Source organism: Triturus cristatus, chromosome 9 (assembly GCF_964204655.1).
Source record: "Triturus cristatus chromosome 9, aTriCri1.1, whole genome shotgun sequence".
Lineage (NCBI taxonomy): Eukaryota > Metazoa > Chordata > Amphibia > Caudata > Salamandridae > Triturus > Triturus cristatus.
The window spans coordinates 253173427-253194257 of NC_140592.1; the positions used below are offsets into that span (position 1 = coordinate 253173427).

The 20831-nt window shown below is 46.5% G+C and overlaps 1 protein-coding gene across 2 annotated transcripts in view; it reads right to left on the reverse strand.

Annotated features, from left to right (window-relative positions):
* Positions 1 to 20831, reverse strand: part of VGLL4 (vestigial like family member 4) — a 350836-nt gene that overhangs the window by 139157 nt on the left and 190848 nt on the right. The window contains exon 1 of one of the 2 annotated variants that reach the window (XM_085624869.1): positions 1533 to 2001. The exons of the other annotated variant lie outside the window; for it this stretch is intronic. Within the exon in view, the coding sequence (XP_085480995.1) occupies positions 1533 to 1614 (82 nt within the window). The 5' untranslated portion in view covers positions 1615 to 2001. Of the gene's footprint in view, positions 1 to 1532; positions 2002 to 20831 lie in introns of those variants that run through there. 2 annotated transcript variants of the gene reach the window in all.

Sequence of the window (20831 nt, forward strand, 5' to 3'; positions counted from 1 at the left end):
TTAGCTGTGCGCCCTGTACAAAGTAAAAACATTAAAAAAAAAAAAAGTCCAACGAACAGGGCCTTTTCTTTCTGTAAAACCCTTATTAAGCTCAAGTTTACGCTCCCTGAGAGTGTGTGTGTGTGTGTGTGTGTGTGGGGTGGGTCTGTGTCGTCAGAGACTGGCGCTCTGTGGTGACAGGGAAAACACTGCCCCCGCCAAGAAGAGTTTGCTCAGCGGTGCCGTTTTCTCCGCCCTCAACTTGGCCATTAGAGTCCCTTCAAACTGCACGTACATAAAACAAAAAACGCACTACGTTAGAATGGGGAAATCGGTGTGCGCCTCGAAGTCGCCCCAATCCTCCTCAAAAACTAACTACAAACACCGGCCATCACGCACCAGAGACCCGCGTGACGCACGGCGGCCAGCCGGGCAGAAACAAACCGCGCACGACACGGAGAGACGTAAGAGAGGGGGCCGGCGACGTGGAGCGCTTCCCACAAAAGACGAGTGTGTGCAGACGGGGCGGTAGGCGGGGGAGGCCCATCCTTCAATGTCAGGGCTTTCTCGGAGCCCAGCAGGAAGCGTGAGGCCAAACAAAGGGCCGGTCTGTGCCTCGCCATACGGGGACGCCTGCAGACAGCGGACCGGCCTTTGTTGTGCTGCGCCTCCTGACCAGGCTCTCACCAATATTTACCACTGCCAGGCACATGGCTCTGCTTCTGACCGGCAAACGACATTTAACACATGACCAGTTTGAGCACTCCAATACTGTTATGCAAAACTACTCGTGCCTTGGTATGCTAGAACCATCAAGACCGACAGGGCACAGTAAATACAAGTCTAGAAAAAGAACGCAAAGCTTTCGAATTTCGGGTACTGCATAAAGGAGAAACATGCAACATTGAACGCTTTCATGTGCAAAGCAAAATCCGTTTCCTACTTTCTGATAAGTGGCAAACTTTCGAATAACTGTATAAAAAACACAAATATACATTTTAATGTACAAAGTAAAATGTGTCTTGCTTTCTGAAAGTGGGTAACTTTCGAAGTACCGCATAAACACAAACACAGTAAAAAAAACATCCAATTTCAAAAGCAAGTTCTGTGCCTTAAATGTCATTTTTTTTTTCTCGAAATCCATCTACAGATATTACTTTGACAACTTATGCACATATACATAATGACACAAACTATTTTAATGCCCGAACCATAAAATAATATATTGCAAATGAAGGAGAAACGTTTTACACGTAACCGACGCTTTTGAGTCCAGTGTTCAGACACTTGCACTGAATGCAGGCGTATTTAGAGGCGCTCTCAGTGCCCCGCAGTCAACTATCCGGTTACTTCTAACTTTGTATAAACAGAACCTAACTTTGCTTTCCAAAAAGGCAGTTTGAAACATGAAGCAATCTGCTCATTACAATTACGATTTAAAATTGTAAATGATTCACAAGGAATAATGCTGCTCGGACATTTCATCTACAAGTGAGGGGCAAAAAACATAAACCGACAGTCCCTGCCATTTTTAAACGCCCGGCCAGACTCACCATCGTAGCACAGAATGCCGATGTTGTTGTTCATCTTGTCCAGGTACTGGTAGTTCAACAGGTCCATCTTCATAAACAGCATTGAGCGGGCGAGCAGAGAAGACCAGCTCGTGTGCTTTCACCGGGAGGCGGAGCGGGAGGCGGCAAGCGACGAGCTCCAGGCTCGGTCCGACACCCCAACAGCGAGAGGCCCGGCCTCCGACTGCAGGCACAAAAGTAACGCGCAAATAAACTTCAGCCAACAACGGCGATGAAACACCTTTCAAGGGTTTCAGGTTAAGGGGGCTGTGAAACAAATTCTGTTTATGTCGTCGATACAAGTTACGAGGTTCCTAGAAGCCTTAAATCGGGTTGTTCATATTATTTTTTAAAAAGCGAGCAAAGATTTGAGAGGACAAAGGCAGAGGGTAGTTGTCCTCGCAGCCCGCTGCAAGTTAAACTGCTCTGACATGCAGGCTATGCTAGGTATGGCTCCTATGCCAGGCAGCTTCCTTTCGGGCGGGTGGGGCGAAGTGCGCATGCGCGCTGTATCCCTGGAGCGCCTCAAATGTCAGGGATATTTTCTGCACAGGATCAGCCTCCCGGCTTAGTGTGTTTGAAAAGGACGAGGGGGCGGGGAGCCCGTACAGAAGGGGCCATGTCAGAGCCTGACAGGAAGCAGCGCTGGCAGAGCAAGGCTGAGAAACAGAAAAAAACAGAGAGGCCTCTCGCAGGCAGTGAGCGGGGCAGAAGTCTGAAAGATAACTGTCAAAAACCTGGCTTCACGTCCCAGAAGAAACACGGGCCTTTTCCGATTAATGGGATTACAAAGAAAGTTCCATATTTCCTCTCACGGTTCAGTCCCTTTGTTTTCATATTTTTTTCCAACCCCGCTAACACCCGATCCGCTTAAAGACACAATGCACAACTTACGCACCATATGTTCTGCAAATATATGCACAGCCATAGGCACAAACAGAACGGCTTGCACCGATTGACCTTTCTGTCAGATAGAAACGGCAATATTATTTTAACACATTTCTCTTTGACACCATTTTTAATTTAAACTGAAATATCTCGGAGTGGGACAATGTGAAATCGTCTCCCCACTACATTTACAGTACTCTGCCCCAGCCACACTGAAAACATAACGAGTTAGCGCGAATAACTTGTCCTCAATGGATACTCTGACTTTATAACACACTGATGTTTACATTATTCTCCTTTCTTACTCTAGGAGTACGACAGCTACGTCATATGCTGTCGTCAGTACATTTTATTGAGCATTTTTAGAATTCTTCACACATCGGGGAGGAGGGGGCGGTCAGACTACTTAGTATTTCATGACTATCATAAAACTGCTTTACTGCTAGATCTAATTACATAAGGAAGATTTTTCAAAAACTACTAAAAGACAAGCATTGGCAAAGCCAACAGTGCTCGCCTATGCGTAAGCTATTGACTTTGGTAATGCGCTTTAGCCATGCTGTACCACCAGAGTGGCTGCTATTCAGCATGGCTATAAGTTAGTGGCGTGAGGTGGCATGGGTGGAGCAGGTGGGGGTAGAGTGGGATGATTGCGGTAGAGTGTGGTGGAGCAGAGTGGAGTAGATTAAAGTTGCTTGGGGTAGACTGGAGCGAGGTGGAGTGGGGTAGATTGGGGTAGATTGGTGTGGACTGTGTAGATTGGAGTGGGGTAGACTGGGATGTAGTGGGGTAGATAAGGGTGGAGTGAAGTGGGGTAGACCAGAGTGGAGTAGATTGAAGTGTGGTGGATTGGAGTGGAGTGGGGTAGGGTATATTGGAGTGGGGTAGATTGGAATGGTTTGGGGTACATTTGGGTGGAGTGGGGTAGATTGGGGTGGGTGGAGTGGGGTAGATAGGGTTACACTGGAATGGGGTAGATAGGGGTGGGATAGATTGGAGTGGGGTAGGGTAGGGTGTGGTAGACTGAAGTGAGGAGTGGGGTAGATTGGAATGGAGTAGGATAAAGTGGAGGTTGGAGTGGAGTGGGGCAGACTGGAGTGGAGTAGGGTAGATTGGAGTCGGGTAGACTGGAGTGGAGTAGACTGGAATGGTGTAGGGTAGATTGGAGTGGGGTAGAATTGAGTGGGATAGGGTAGAATGGAGTGGGTTAGAGTAGAGTGGGGTAGACTGGAGTGGGATAGAGTCGAGTGGGGTAGACTGGTGTGGGGTGGAGTATATTTGGGTAGATTGGAGATGGGTAGAGTGGGGTAGATTGAAGTAGGGTAGATTGAGGCATATTGGAGGATAGTGGGGTAGAGTGGGTTAGATTGAGTGGTGTGGGGTAGAGTGGAGTTGGGTAGACAGGAGTGGAGTTGGGATAGATTGGGGTGGGATCGAGATAGAATGCAGTGGGTGGATTGCAGTGGAGGAGACTGGAACGGAGTGCAGCGGATTGGGGTAGGTTGGAGTGAAGTGAGTAAATTGGATGGGGTAAAAAGGGGTAGATTGGATTGGGGTGGGATAAATTGGGGTGAGGTAGGGTGGGGTAGATTGGAATGGGAAGGGGTGGATTGGGGTAGTTTCGAGTGTAGTGGGGTAGATTGGAGTACAGTTGAGTGGGGTAGACTGGGGTGGAGTGGGGTAGAGTGGAGTGCAGTAGATTAGAGTGTAGTGGGGTGGAGTGGGGTGGGTGGAGTGGCGTAGAGTGGAAGAGCATGGAGTGACGTGGAGTGGGGTGGCATGCAGTAGAGTGTCTTAGAGTAGAGGGGCGTGGAGTGGCATGTCATGGAGTGAAGTAACGTTGAATGGAGTGGCATGTCGTAGAGTGGAGTGTCGTAAAATGGAGTGGCATAGCGTAGAGTGGAGAGGCGTGGAGTGGCGTGTTGAAAAGTGGAGTGGCATAGTGGGGAGTATGCAAGGTGTGACAGTGCACTGCTATTACGGACAAAACATTTACAGTTGAAATTACCACATTAGCACAGACATACAGTTTTACTGTGCACAAACGAAAAAGTGTGGAAATGTCATCACCTAATGTATTGATGTGTTTTGATAATATTCAAATATTTGTTTCCATCACTCTTCAGAATTACAAAAAAAAATTAATTTGTACTTTCTTTATTCTGATATATTATTATGAAATATCAGCACAGTTTATTTTTGTTGTGTGCTAGAAGAAAAGCTTTTAATTTCTCAGCAAGATTGTTACATACATTCTCTCACTTTGAAGTCAGAGAAAGAAAAGCAAACACCAAGCTCTCTTGGAAGACAGAGCCTGACATTTGACCTCCGTCTTTGAATACCCAACAAATATGACAAGATAAGAACAAGGTTTAAAAGCCTGTTTACAGAAAACAAGCACTCAGAAGAATACATTAAACAAGAAATACTCAACTGGACTGAAACTCAAGCTGGGCAGCCTAAAACAGCAAATAGAAAGCAAGGAAATGTGAGTTACAAACCACAAAGCCATTGGTCAGCAATTGGGGGAAATGCATTCCCAGGGAAGCTTTCAGAAAGCCCACAAGAAGTTGTTAGCAATCCAGAGAGATGCGCAGTCTAAGCTTCGACGAAAAAAGAACGCATGTAGCAACCACCCCTGTAACAAAAAAACAAATTGCAGACGATTTCAACTTTTTCCTTGTCTAGCACTTGTATCCTGTGAGGTTTGTCGAATTACTTACCATTGGTTGGCGTTGTCACTCATTTGATAGGTTCTAATTCTTTAGCACTTGTGGGCTTCACTTCCTCTTGTTGGCTTAGTCCCTCCCCTGGAGCATGGCGCAATTACGTATGTGGTTCCACAGTTTCATTTTCTGGCGCAACTTTTTTCGTTTTGTTTAAACACTCTATGACAGTGCGTGTGTTTTTTTGCTGTATCCCTCATGCATATCTCCCAATACGCCGTGCTTGCTACTGGTTTGCTTCCTCCGTGCCCTTGTGTGCTTATCCCACCACATAATATTTTTGCCTGTGTAACTTTCCCCACACCCTCCTCTTGAATCCCCCTGTGTTGCTTTCTCCCTCGTAGCTTCCCCCTCCCACGCAACTCTCAATGTTGCTTTGCTACTCCATGTTGTAGTTGCTTCTCCCTCTCCCATGCGCCCACTCCTCTTGCTTCTACACCTTCCTGTTGCACCACCCTCATTGCTTCTTACTCTCACGTGTAGTTTCCTCCTTCTGTGCATTTTATTTTGTTGAGCACTTAAACCGGATCAACAACCAGAAAAAGAAGCGTGTGTCCTACAAAATAATGATGTCTGGCCATCTATGGATTTTTTCAATCTTTTTTTTAAAAGCCATACTGTATAGTAGTAGGGATCCTGTACAGCATGACTGGAACAACTGGCAAAGTCAATAGGTCTCCAAAGAGAAGAACTATTGGCGTTGCCAATTCTTGCTGCTTTTTAGGTCTGATTTTACTAACATTATATGCTTTAAAGGCAGCCCTCTTCATCCTTTGGTCTGTTACTGTGTCACTCATTTTTCTCTAGCCGACTACATCTCACAGAATGGGGCAATGGTTCAGTCAACCTCAGCCATTCACTAACTTCATTGTGAGTGATGGCAGGTTGCCTTTTAACAAGAAGCACACACTTACACAAAGGTAGTTAGCTCCCTTAAGTCAAGGGACTAATACGGCAACGTGTGCCTTTTGAGACCAAAACATAGTTTTACTTTAGGCCAATGTATATTTTTTTAGACTGATGGGAGCCTGGAAGCTTCCACAACAGAGCTTTAAAAAAAACCATGAAAGAACAAGTATAAAGCGTGAAAGTCAATGCTAGAACTACTGGATGTGCCAATGCTTTTTTTATGAAGCCACATGTTGCCTGTGATAAGCTTGGAGTTATGTATGTGTATGGCTCAGTTGCACGCGTTCAGCAGAAAGTAGAAGACAAGTACGATGGTTCTTGAAAGGCCACTTGTATTATATCAGGTAAAGTACCCCTCCAAAGCAAACAGGTGCTTCCCATAGACCTCCACTTGTTTCACCCCCCCATCCACTCTTCGCCATTACCTCTCTTTTCATTAGGGTCAAGAGGGGATTTTAACGTCGATCGGTTACCAGAGGCATAACTACCTCTTTACCCAAGTGAGACCGCTTTCCATGTTGTCTGTCTTTAAAGTTGTTGTTTGTATGTCAATTGCTGTTTGTATGTCAAATTTCACGCATACTTCGCACCAAGTTATAACGCGCCACTATCTAAACAAACATTGACTACGATGCACGCGCACTTGGCCTATATAGCATATTTGGCCTCCAGATAAGCCATCATTTGTCTCTCAACACCTAGTGTGTCTAATGCAACTGCAATTGCACCATATACATGCACACTATTGATAAATGATAGAGATTATGAGCACCATGTGCCCCAGTAATTCTTGATTATGATATTGACTCACTTACGGATCCCCTGTGTATGTCTACACTATTGGGGCACATTGTAGCCACGCAAGCCCGTTCTAGTGTTCGTGCATGCCCACCATGCTACTGGCATTAGATCACCAGCCACAAGTTGAAAGGAGCATGCATTCAGTTTATATGCATGATTCACAACTGTTTTATATGTCCTTACTAATTAACCTTTTATTTTCAGGTACTCTCAAACGGAGATACTGTGAGTACATTACCACTACACTCACAGCACACTTTAGGGTGTGTGCTGATATTTACACGTGGCCTAAACCTTGTTTTTATGGCCATTCACCTTTTTCTGGTCCTGACGAAAGCCTCTAGAACCATCCAGAAGGCTGAAACTAGTTGACCTTATTTACAAGGGATACCAGGAAAATAATATTCCTAACTATATATCCCGCTTAACCTTTTAACATTAGTCCTGGGACCCTTCTAATAAAAGTTTTTTTCAAAGGGCATTTCTCAGAGACGTTTTTACCCTATAGTTACATCTCACATAGCACGTCACTCTCTGCTCAATATCCTGCTCCGCTGTAATCCAGGCGTCGTAGCACAGCTGGATTGTACTAGGCAATCCAGTTGGGCCCCAATGATGAAGCATGCCACCTACTAGGTAGGTGGGTGAGGGTTTTTTTCTACAGCAGTTGTGCTCTCTCCTTTCAAGTTTTCCATAAGGTGATAGCAAAAAACATTTGCTTTGAATCGTCAAAAACTTGTCCATTTTGTTTTGCTAAAGTCATTAGGGGAAGAGGACAAGTTTTTATTTTTATTATTTTTTCCTCGCTCTCTTTTTGTTCCTATTTGCTTCCCATAGACCATCAACTATATGAATTCTGTAGGAGCCTACTTCATGCTTTGGTGTGGCCTCTACTTGATATAGTATTTCATGCCCCAAGCTTGCACCTAGCCCCTACGTTGCCCCAGCAGGTCCATACAGGGACGTTGCAATGGTAAGTCATCCGGACCCTCACTGCCGCTTACCAGAATTACCGCGAAGGAAGAGTTACATAGTAGTAGGAATATGGCTTGCGCTGAGAAGGGAGGGTCACAACTCCAGCCAAGGTCAAGCCATGCTGTGGTCAGGAAGGGGTGGGGGACTAGAGTAGTGCCCAGTTGGAGGTAATGGATTGTGGTAGGGCAGAGTTTAAAAACTTCAGCCCGGGAATGGTATTTTCAAAATCAGCAGCACAAGTTGGATGCTGGTTGTCAAGGGCCGGTCTTGGAGGAAAAACGTGACACAGGCAAGAGAAAAGACAAAAAAGGTAAATGGTTCTTGTGGTTCAGTAATGAAGGGATGTTGGAGATAGTCATGAAGGAAGTGGAAGACCATGGGATTTTTGAAAGCAGATGGTATGTAGCCCTTTTTTAGCTGAATGTTTAGGAAACAGTGCAGAGTTGCCCGAAAACAATTTTTTTCAGATGCCAAGGAAGGCCTCGGACAAGTGCAAAAGCTGAAGCCATGGAGATGGGGATGGTCTGCATGAGCTCTTTGAAACGAGCACTGGCAAACTTAATAGGTCTTGTCAAAGTGAGAGCTATTGGCCTAGTCAATTTCTTTTAGCCATGTTGTACAGCAGCCTGGGTGCTGTGCAGCACGGTTGAAAGTTATTTTAAAAAAACTGTTATGACGCAGCCAGCCTTGACCGTGAGGGGCAGTGATTTGTTTAATTAGTATGGATTATTCTCTGCCTTCACAAAAAATGTATAATTATCTTATCGCCTTGCTGAAGTATGCAGTGTTGGCCCACGTGAAGACAGCGTCAAAAAGTCTTTGCAGAGCAGGGAGCAGAGCACAGTTTGTATCATCTTGAAACCTGTTGACTTGATTTTGGAGCACTTATTTCTGGCAGGAAAAGTGGAGGCAAGCGAAGAATGGGGAGATGGTGGGGGATGGACTTGGCAAGCAACAACTGGGGAGGGGAGAGCTGGACAAGCAACATCACAGGAAGAAGGTGAGGTGGCAGTGTAAGCAATAATGTAAGTAGGGGGATGAAGAGGGTGCAAGTAAAATGAAAACAAAGTATCTCTGAAACTGGTGAGCAGTGGTAGGACAGTGCACAAAGGAAGCAGTACTTGGGCCATGCTCGCAGGGTAGGGACAAAAACACGAAGAGGAAGCAAAGCCAGCACTTGCTGACCTAAGGGAACGAAGGAAATTAAACTGATGATTAAACCAACCAATAGTAAACAATGGGTGGGCTAGAAGCCCTTTGTAAGTGAGCAAAATAGCTTGCAAGCGACACTGCATGCAGTGTGTCAGACAAGACATAAGGTATTTGGTGAGGGTGGGAGAGGGAGGGCAGAGACAAACTATCAAGGAGGTGAATGTATCTGCCAAACATACTGAAGCAAATAAAACAATGGATAGATAGTGCCCACAAAACATTAAGCGGCACTAGGGTGAAGGGAGGAGAGTGTTTAAGGAATGGGCAGCAATGTGTCCTAGCTGAGGTAAACAGCTATTACCTTGCAGCCTTTACCATGCAGTCATTACCATGCAGGTAAGTATTTGTACCTTTACCACTCTGGTAAGTATTACAAAAAAATAGCAAACCTTTTATTTTATTAAAAAAAAAATTTTAATGTTTAGGGGTGGGTACAGGTAAAGGGTAGTGAGGGAAACTTCAGGGTTCGGAGTGGGTAGATGTAACGGAAGTAAGGGTGACTTGAGGGTTCAGAAGAGTGTTTAAGGAATAGGTGGGGATCTCTCCTGCCTGTGGGGGAAGAGCCTTTACCTCAAATCCTTTAACACGCAGGAACTTTACCCTGCAGTCTTTACCCCACTGGTAAGGGTGACTTGAGGGTGAGTAGTGGTAAAGGGAGGTGAGAGAGACTTGAAGGCTCACCGAAAGGTAGAGTGAAGTGGAGGTGAAGGTGACTTTAGTGTTCAGGGTGGGTAGAGGTGATGAGGGCTGGGGGGGGGGGGGGTGAGGTAAAGAGGTGAGGGTGACTTGATGGCTTATTGGTAGGTAGCGGTAAAGGAAGTGATGGTGACTTGAGGATTGTAGGGCGAGCAGAGGAAAGAGAGTGTTTAAGGACGGGTTGGGGGATGTGTCCTGGCTAAGGGGGAACAGCCTTAACCTCACAGCCTTTATCATGCAGGGGAGGATGTTAGAGGTCGGGGTGGGTAAAAGAAAGGGAGGATGACTTGAGGGGTAAGGGGTGGTTAGCGGTAAAGGAAGGCGAGATTGACTTGAGGATTCAGGGTTAGGGAGAGGTAAAGGGAGAGAAGAGTGATTTTAGGGTTTAGGGATTGGTAGAGGTATAGTTAGAGCATAAACCTTTTGAAATCACTGTGTGAGTAATGATGAATAAAACACCCTCTGAATTATAAAAGAGGTAACCAACAAAGAAGTAAGTGCGCCACAGCGGCAAACGTTAATTCAGAAAAACACCACAGTCTTAAATGAAGGGAGAGTGATTGCGGCTTCGTCATTATTAAAAGCGACAGGCGGCTTTTGTTTTGTTATTGCTAGTTGTTTGTGTCATTCTTGGAAATACCTGGAAGTGGGAGCTTCAACTCTAATGGTTTCAAGTTGTCTTGCAAGCAAAGAAAAAAAAATAAGTACCACAATCAGAGCAAAAGCAGCGTGGAAGAATGCTAATCAAGAAATTAATCAGTATTTGGTGCTCACCAGTGAAAAGGAAGAAACTAAGAGTAACAATGAAGCCAACCAATGGTAAGCAATGGGCGGGTTGAAAGCCCATTTTATAGGCGTTTTAAAAAAAAAAGAAAGAATGCTTGTTGCAAGCAACAGCACAAGCCCTGTCTCAGGAAAGACCTAAACAGTGTTTTAAGGTGGAGAAGCAGGGAGAATAGGTCCGACAGAATGCCATTTGTGAACTGTAATCAACATGTGCTGTTAAGTTCTGAGGAAAGAATATTTGCAATTTATGTCGCGGTGTGGGTGATATCCTATGAGAGCACTGAATTGAAGAGTGCTGGACAGGGTAAGAATACCTAATTGTACAAAAAACGAGAAGTGGAATGGAATCAATTTGTTTATAAGCCTGTTGTATCCTAGAAAATGTAATCACAAGAATTACACACCCGAGGAGAAAAAAGGAACAAGACCTTCCATCTTAACTGTAGTCTTAGTTACTTCTTTCTGTTCAGTTTTCTAGTCACTGGCAGGTTTTACTATGTCCATAACCAACAAGAAAATAACCGCCTACCCCACCAATTTGCGTAATGATCAGAAATCGTAAGTATTTAATACATTACTAGCTCATCACAACGACACTGAATTAAGAACCCCATAAGTAATACATTTGACATATTTTTAATAATACACATGATAATTGGATTTGTTACACATCATTATATTAATTTATCTTTATTTGTGTATCTCACAATGATTACCATATCCAAATAAATATACAGATTACCCTCAGACCTCCCCAGCCAATCATGCACTCCTCATACAAAAAACAACCTGCTATCAACGCTCTCACTCGTACTAATACACATGAAAACACACATCTGAATATCCACAGAATCTAGCAGATCAAAGATTTATTACACTCTATATAATACATCATCCATAGATTCCTGTTGTTTATACATTTGAAGAAAATATTTTTAAACATAAATACATATATATTGGATATATTCTTTGAGTTTGCTTCTTTCATTGGCATTTGTGCAGCTTTGTATCAAAATGTGCCGGCTAGATCTCCTCTATTCTGCCAATGTGTGTTTCGGGGCATAACGGTAGACCCGCCGTGCAATGTCCTCAGGGAACAATATAGATATCATCCATATAAAAGGATATACGAGGGGAAGACAGGGGGACCACCTAAAATCATAAAGACACTATGAGATGATAGTTAAAGGGCTTCCAATAATTATACATCCACTTATATAAATACCATGAAATTACTAATTAGCTCTTTTGTGTGTCCGGCAAAATATCACCTTGCGCAGAGATAGATAACCCCCACCAAAGTGCTATAACATTAGTTCTAATACAAATCCCTTAACCATAGTGGCCACTCAGTGCCGTCAGTTAGTCCTTGTACTCATGCAGTGGCACAAACGAACAAGTTGCTTACCTTCGGTAACGATGTATCTGTAAGAAACATTAGTTAGTTAGATTCCTCACCTTAGAATATCCCCAGGCGTCAGACTGGATCCGGAAGATTTTTCGTCAGCAATACCCCTTGCGCGTCGCTAGGCGTCGTCTGCGGCTCCGCGTCCGTCGTCGGCGTGCGCCGGAATGACGTTGGAGTACTTAGACGCCGCCCTCGCGCGCTGACGTCAGTTCTTGTACATAGCCTTCCGCGCCAGGAACGCAGAGCCATGCAAGATACCGACACTGGTGCCAAAAAATTCTGGGGCCTGAAAGGGATAGCCTTAACCCTAGATGTCAGTTCGCAGAACAGGGAGGATGGGTGGGTCGGTGAGGAATCTAACTAAGGTTTCTTACAGATACATCGTTACCGACGGTAAGCAACTTGTTCATCTGAAAGAAAAAACGTTAGTTAGATTCCTCACCTTAGAATAGATACCCAAGCAATACCATCCCCGGTGGTGGGTCTGCGAACCAAGATCACACCAGAAAGTCCTGGAGGACAGAACGGCCAAAGAAGCCATCCCTCCGGACTTGGCTGTCAAGGCAATAATGCCTGGCAAACGTGTGTAGCGAAGCCCACATTGCCGCCTGACAGATGTCCTGCAAAGGGACACCCCGTCCCAAAGCAGTAGTAGCCGCTGTGGCCAGAGTAGAATGGGCGCGCAGCCCAACAGGAGGGTCCTTTTTTGCCAAGGAATAACAAATTTTGATGCACAAAACGACCCACCGAGTGATGGTCCGTTTGTGCACAGCTTTCCCCTTCTTAGCACCCACGTATCCAACGAAAAGTTGGTCGTCCACCCGGAACTGCTTTGTGCGGTCCAGATAAAAGGAGAGCGCACGTTTTGGGTCCAGACGGTGGAGCCTCTCTTCCTCTTTGGAAGGATGCGGAGGCGGAAAGAAGGTGGGCAAGGTGACAGACTGCCCAAGATGAAAGGGGGTCACCACTTTCGGAAGAAAGGAGGGACGAGGCCGAAGGACAACCTTGTCCGGATGAACAGAGAGAAAAGGAGGCTTTGATGATAAAGCCTGGAGCTCACTCACCCGTCTAGCCGAGGTGATGGCTACCAGAAAAGCAGTTTTAAGCGTCAGCAGACGCAGAGGACAATTATGAAGAGGCTCAAAGGGAGCACACATTAGAAATGTGAGAACAAGATTCAAGTCCCACTGAGGCATTACAAAAGGGACAGGAGGGAACGTGTGAGTAATGCCTTTTAGAAATCGTGTAACTACAGGGGACTTGAAAAGAGAAGGCTGATCAGGAAGCCGCAAGAAGGCAGAGATGGCAGCAAGATAACCTTTCAAGGTGCCCAGGGCAGAGCCCTGCTGGGCCAAAGAAAGAAGAAAGAGGAGAACCTCAGAAAGAGGGGCAGAAAGGGGATCCACAGCCTTTGCTGTGCACCATGCCACAAATTTGTTCCACCGGCAGGCGTATACCATCTTTGTGGAGGGACGCCAGGCTGCCAGAATGATATCACAGACTTCAGGAGGCAAGTCAAATGGCATCAACTGCCGCCGCTCAATCTCCACGCATGGAGGTGGAGGCTGGACAGGTTCGGGTGGAGGACCGTCCCCTGCTGCTGCGACAGAAGAGCCTCCCGAAGGGGCAGACGTATCGGAGGATCGGTCAACATACTGAGTAGCTCGGGATACCAGTACCTTCGTGCCCAATCCGGAGCCACCAAGATGACTTGGGCCCGGTCGTGCCTGATCTTCTTCAGCACTCTGGGCAGAAGTGGTATAGGCGGAAAGGCGTACAACAGACCGCAACTCCACTCGTGACGAAAAGCGTCGCCGAGCGAGTGCCGCCTTGGAAATTCCAACGCGCAGAACTGCTGACATTGCGCGTTCTCTTCGGTGGCGAAGAGATCTAACCAAGGCTCTCCCCACTGCTGAAAGAGACCTTGCGCCACTTCGGAGTTCAGACGCCATTCGTGATCCATCATGCACCGGCTGCTGAGTTCATCTGCTCTGGCGTTCAGAGAGCCCGCCAGATGTTGAACCACTAGGGTGATGCCCTGGTGTTCCAGCCACGCCCAGAGGCGCAGAGCCTCCTGACAAAGGGTCCACGACCCCACCCCGCCCTGTTTGTTGCAATACCACATGGCGGTGGTGTTGTCTGTGAACACCTGCACGACACTTCCCCTGACAGAGGGAAGGAAGGCTTTCAGTGCAAGTCGGATCGCTCTCAACTCCAACAGGTTGATGTGGAGGCGAGACTCCGCCGGAGACCAGAGGCCTCTGATCTCCGCCTCTCCCATATGGCCACCCCATCCCAGGAGGGACGCATCCGTCACCACGACATGCTCCGGTTGGGGAAGGGAGAGGCTCCTGCCCGTGACCCAATCGCGGTCCGTGAGCCACCACTGCAACTGCTGTGCAGTGCCCTCCGAGATCAAGACATGGTCGGACAGGTTTCCGTGAGGCTGGGCCCACTGAAACTTCAGGTCCCACTGCAGAGCCCGCATGCGCCGCCTGGCGTGATGCACTAGTAGGATGCAGGAGGCCATCAGCCCCAGGAGCCGCAACACTAGCCTGACCGAAACCCAGGATAGAGGCCGAAAGATGGGAATCAGGGCCTGAATATGCCGGACCCGCTGTTCCGGCGGATAGACCCGGAACTGCGCTGAATCGAGAACTGCTCCGATGAAGAGGAGCTTCTGAGAGGGACTCAGGTGTGACTTCGGCACGTTGATGGAAAACCCCAGCAAATGCAGGAGATCCGCCGTAGTCTGGAGGTGGGAGACAACTGCCTGGGGCGAGCCCGCCTTCAACAACCTGTCGTCGAGATAGGGGAAGACTGGAACCCCTGATCTGCGCAGATGAGCTGCGACCACCGCCATCACTTTCGTGAACACCCGAGGGGCACTGGTAAGGCCGAAGGGGAGCACGGTAAACTGAAAGTGCTCCTGACCCACCGTGAACCGCAGGTAACGCCGGTGGGCCGGCAGGACGGGGACGTGGAAATATGCGTCCTGCAAGTCCAACGCTACCATCCAGTCTCCAGGGTCTAGGGCAGCTAGAACCTGAGCCAAAGTTAACATTTTGAACCTGTCCTTCCGGAGGAAATCATTGACGTTCCGGAGGTCCAAGATAGGGCGCAGGCCCCCTTTGCCCTTCTTGGGCACCAGAAAGTAGTGGGAATAACAACCACGACCTACTTCTGGGCTCGGAACGCGCTCGACGGCCCCCTTGGCCAAGAGGGCCGAAACGTCCTCATGGAGAAGATTCAAATGATCCCCCGAGATACGGTGGTGCTGCGGTGGCATGGCTGGAGGGGTCATCTCGAACGGGAGGGAGTAGCCCCTTCGGACGATTTGCAGCACCCACCTGTCCGATGTGATGGACCGCCAGTGGAGCAGGTGATGGCGAACTCTGCCGCCCTCTGGCGTGGAATGGGCCTGAAAGCTCGGACTAGGAAGGCTTTGAGGCGGATGCTGCCGGGGTGGATGTGGGCTGACCGCGTCGTCCTCCAGAACCGCCTCGGCGGAAACCACGTCCGCGACCGCGCGCAGGTTGGTTCTGCGGCTGGTGGCTAGGCTGACGTGAGGAGGCACCCCTTCCTTGGCCACGAAAGGGGCGAAAGGCGGAAGTTTGCGACCGCGGGGCCGAGAGGCCCAAGGACTTGGCCGTAGCCCGGGAGTCCTTAAAGCGATTCAGCGCACTGTCCGCTTTCTCACCAAAAAGGCGAGTGCCATCAAAGGGCATGTCCATGAGAGTGCTCTGGACATCCCCCGAAAAGGACGTGGACCGCAGCCAGGCGTGACGTCTAAGCGCCACCGTGGTAGAAATCGCCCTACCCATTGAGTCCGTAGTGTCAAGCCCACATCGGATACCGGCACCGGAGTCGAGACAAGATCAAAAAGGATCAAAAAATGTAGTCAAAAAAGACTAAAAGGGGTAGCTCTCCCGGATCTGCGCTTACTGGCGCGGAAAAAAGAAGAACTGACATCAGCGCGCGAGGGCGGCGTCTAAGTACTCTGACGATGTCATTCCGGCGCACGACGCCGAACGCGGAGCCGCAGACGACGCCTAGCGACGCGCAAGGGGTATTGCTGACGAAAAATCTTCCGGATCCAGTCTGACGCCTGGGGATATTCTAAGGTGAGGAATCTAACTAACGTGTTTCTTTCAGATATGCAACCGTCCAATACAAGTTCCCTATGGGACATGCTAATAATGCTTTCTGTACCACAATCTATCAAAAGGAGAATGCCTTTAAGGTATTCAGCAAATCTCAAGAAGCATTTGCCCTTTTTGGCACAATACTGTTCTCTGTAATCAGATAGATACTACAGTGAGACCTGATAGAGAGACCCCTCACTGCTCAGTCTAACGAAGGGGTATGAGAATACTACAGTCACACGTTAAGTCGCTTCCTTTAGGAGTAGGTTATCCTGTGGATACAATCTCTGGGCATCCTTTTAGTAACCCCCACTGATGGACGTAGCCATAGGCGTCTCGTGCACAGTCTCAGTTGCATTTGATAATAAAGGGAAACAACTCTAAAGGGAAACCAACAAGAAGGGAGATCTTCATTTCAGACAGCCCTCTCAAGAAGGTCAAGATAAATGTTAGCTATCTACATAAACTGTTACAAAATATTAGAAATTCACATAAGTTGGACAGTATAATCCTCTGTGGACACTATGGCTCCCTCACAAGCATGACACTGTTAACACTTGTGGTTCCCTTTCACAGGGCTCGGTCTTGTGAGAGATTTCGGCCAATATGTTGTTTGCTTCTCTGATCTTGCGCTCTCCAGCTTATCCCTCACATTATGGTCTCTATGGGAAGTGAAGATCGGTTTGGGGAGCTTCAGTCCTCCATCGTTGATGTTAAGGACATTGAGAATATATGATCTGCTTAGTTTTCGGATCAAGATTGGAATGCGAGTGATGCACACTAACCGGTCGACGACTAAGACTTTTCTTGGAACACGGCTCATCTATTGTAGTACTTGGCTCAATTAATTGATTCCCTGACAGTGTTTTAGGATGTCCCCTCTTTAGTCATTTTTCTTTTAATATATCCACATTACTGATAAAGTCCTGCATGTTGGAGCAATTTCTCCTAATATCGAGAAACTGACTGAAATGGATTCCCTGCGTTTGGCATCACGGGTAAAAGCTTTGGAAATGAAGTAAAGTGTTGCGTGCAGTGGGTTTTGTGTACAAGGAAATCTCAAGTGTTTGTTTATAATGTTGTAACAAGATGCCTAAGAAATAAAAAAATTGTCCTACTAATATTAGGAGAAAATTTAAGATTGCTATCATACAAATTGGTTCACGTGATTAGTTCTTGAAGCTGTTTTTCTTCCCCTGCCAAAAGAAGAAAATGTTGTCGATAAACTAGTACACCCATTGGAGGGTAGAGTGTTACGCTTCTACACTACATATCCCAGCATGCTATTCGAAAAAAGGACTCACCTGCGAGAGCTCAACGAGGGGCGCAAAATTCAATGGATGCTGGTGAAGTAGTGACTTTGAAGCTCCACACGTTTCCTGCTACAGCCTGTGAACAAGGGCCGAGGTTGGCCCGAAACGCGTCAGGCATCGCAACTATCTGAACAGAACGGCAAGCTTCACGCGTTAATAAAAAGCTTTTGTCCAAGCTACCTGCTGTTGTGCGGGTCCTCAATTCTTTGGACAAAACTTGGACACACACACACGGACACACACACATGGACACACACACACAGACACACACACACAGACACACACACACAGACACACACACACAGACACACACACACACAGACACACACACACACACAGAGACACACACACACACACACACACGGACACACACACACACGGACACACACACACACGGACACACACACACACAGACACACACACACACACACACACAGACACACACACACACACACACAGACACACACACACACACACACACAGACACACACACACACCTCCCCCCCCACACACACAGACAGACAGACACCCCCCCACACACACAGACAGACACCCCCCATACACACACACACACACACACACACACACACACACACACACACACACCCTTCCCCCCCCCATACTTACACCTTTAATCTGCTTTAAACAATCCCTCGTGGAATTCAAAAGAATTTTTTTCCTGAAACTACCTCCAAACATTATAGGATAAATGTCGCCATACGTCCATCTGGGCACATTTGCCCAAGAACAGTGCTCACCTCTCTCAGTGCCTCTTTTTTAGGTATGTTCATATATTAAGGCCTTGATATCCATTGTGTCCAAAAGTTCCCTTTCTTGATGGAATTCCTTACCCTCAAGCATGGAGATCATATGACCAGTGTCTTTCACATATGTGGCAAATGTACTAACCAAAGGTTTTTTAAAAAGTATCACTATATTTGGATAAAGGCTCCATCAAAGCCCCAATGGTAGACACCATGAGAAGAAGGACAAGATCCTTCACATTCTTGTGTGTCTTGGGAACCCTTATATAAAATATGTGTTCGAGTATGTTGCAGATTGAGACATTCCAACTCTGTCCTGCAATTTAACCCCAATTCAAAAGCATCTCCGCTTAATTCCTTGATTTTATGAATTACCCTTTTCGAAGAGTCCTCTTTAACCTTCTAATAGCATAATTTTCATTTCCTTTTTATACCGCATTCATGTTTAACAGAACAATGCCTCCGGACTTGTCACAGCGCTTGACCATAATCTGTTATGTGCCCACCTTTCTTCTTAGGGGAGATTCTGTGGGGTGTTAACACCTTTTGGACCTCAGACAAAACTGCCTTTTCATAGATTTGCATTTCTGGGCCTAGTCTGTCCAGACTCACAATACATTTAGATGGAGGTTTAAAACCTGATATGTTACTTTTCACTGTTTCATCTTCCTCTGAAAGGGTACAAAATGTATTTACTACGTCTATATACACTGCAGAAATGCTGAATTAGACGAATATGACGCACTTTGGTTAAAATGCTCTTGAAAGTTTACAAGAAAAGTCATAAATATGAAAATAGTTGTTTGCAAATTAAAGTGTTTTTACTGCTAAACCATGTTTTACTCCTACAATGTTCACACTGCAAATGTCTCCACCAAAACCACTGATCAGAATACATACATCAGAGTAAGATTTCGTGCCAGGACTAGGGTGTCCTTTCTAAGGAGCTGACAGTAGACCATTTTTTCAAGCAACTTGGCAAATAGTGCAAAGGAACAGCTCGCCAAATATGCCGCCAGATGTTTTTCGCACTTAGATCGCATTGATGTTATCGGACGGGTATTTTTAGACTGCTGCTACTCCAGTTATGAAAAAGCACTCCAGTTCACAGGACTGTGTTCTGCAATGAACACCTGGCTGCAGGCTGTGATGTACCTGGTGCAGTCCCACAACACTTTGGTGGATTTATGCACCTGTTCAGATTGTTTTGATTGCTTTGTGGGTAAAGGTCAGGCCACTGGAGAAAGGCGCAGAAAGACTGTGGACCCCTACCTCCCTTTGATGATAAAAAAAACACCAGAATAAGGCGATCCCATCCTCTGTGCCTTAACTGGGCTGGAAGTCATAATAAGCTGGGCATCTGAAACCCAAGGGCTCTGCACACAAGCATGCCACACCTCTCTGTTGGGAATCACCCAAACAGGGCTAGTAGGTTTATCTAGAAACAGGAGAAGTGTGGATGATTCAGAGTTCCTGCAGAATAGGGTGTAGGCATGGTTGGTATGACCTTTTGCTTTTTACCTTCTTCAACGGATTTAGTGGTCCATTACCTGGAACAATATTCAAGAGTAACTATATGGGAACCACCAAATGAAGGGTAACAGAACTAAACCAGGCATGTAGCTTTTTCCCCTGCAAAATCACACATCCACCGACAGAATCATGCATGCAGATACCAGAGTCATGAGAAACCAATCATGTATGCGGTCAACTCTAGCCTAACAAAACAAAAACACACATGTAGAAGTGGCCACCATCAGCACAAGACGATGGTGAACCTGCAGAGAGATGGGTTAAAATAAAAACAAAGATATCCGCAGTAACAACCGACAAACCAAAACCATAAGTGCATCTGCTTATTCCATATTGCTACACGACCGTACATCCTTGCGGCGCCTTGAAGGTAAGCGGCAGATCTGCCCTTTCAGCCTTTAAAATTAGGCAGATAAAGTAAAAATGTAAAAGTAGGGAGTCGCCGATTTCTATGCTCTTGCCTGTTTTCCTGCTCCTATAATTGATATCAGTAGCTCCAGGGCTATCGTTGTTTCTGCCTGATCTGCAGCTGATCTCTAAGAATCTATTCGTCCTAGTCAATCAGTAGCTTCAAAAACCACAGCAAAACTGCCACTTTGTGAAAATGTAAATCTACTCCCACAAAATGTTCCTGAAAAACATTATTCGATGAACGTTCATGATTATTCTCAGGAGCAAAGTACTCGTAGCTCACCCTCTTATCTACAGCCCAGCCGTTCAGGAGTAAGCCAGGAGCACAACAGAGCAACATGTTTGTGGATCAGCCCATAAAGTTTAACACTCCACAAATATTTCCGAAACAAAGGTAAGAAATTCTTACCCTGAACACCTCACGGCTGGGGGCAGCTTGGCATGGCCTAGCTGTCTGAATATTCAGACTCAAGATGAGTGAAGCCCAGCTGGCATGGCAAACTGTGACCCGTCTACTTTCTACTGCACCAAAACAGCTTCCAACTCCTCAAACGACATTTTATTATATATCTGTATTGCAAGATTGATATAAAAGCAAATCACTTAAAATTAAGACTGGGGCTTTCTTTTGAAAACATTTTAGGAGGCATCGGGCCTCCCTTCCATGAACATGGCAGTGTTTAAGAGCAGGCTTCCTTTGAAGTGGAATGCGGG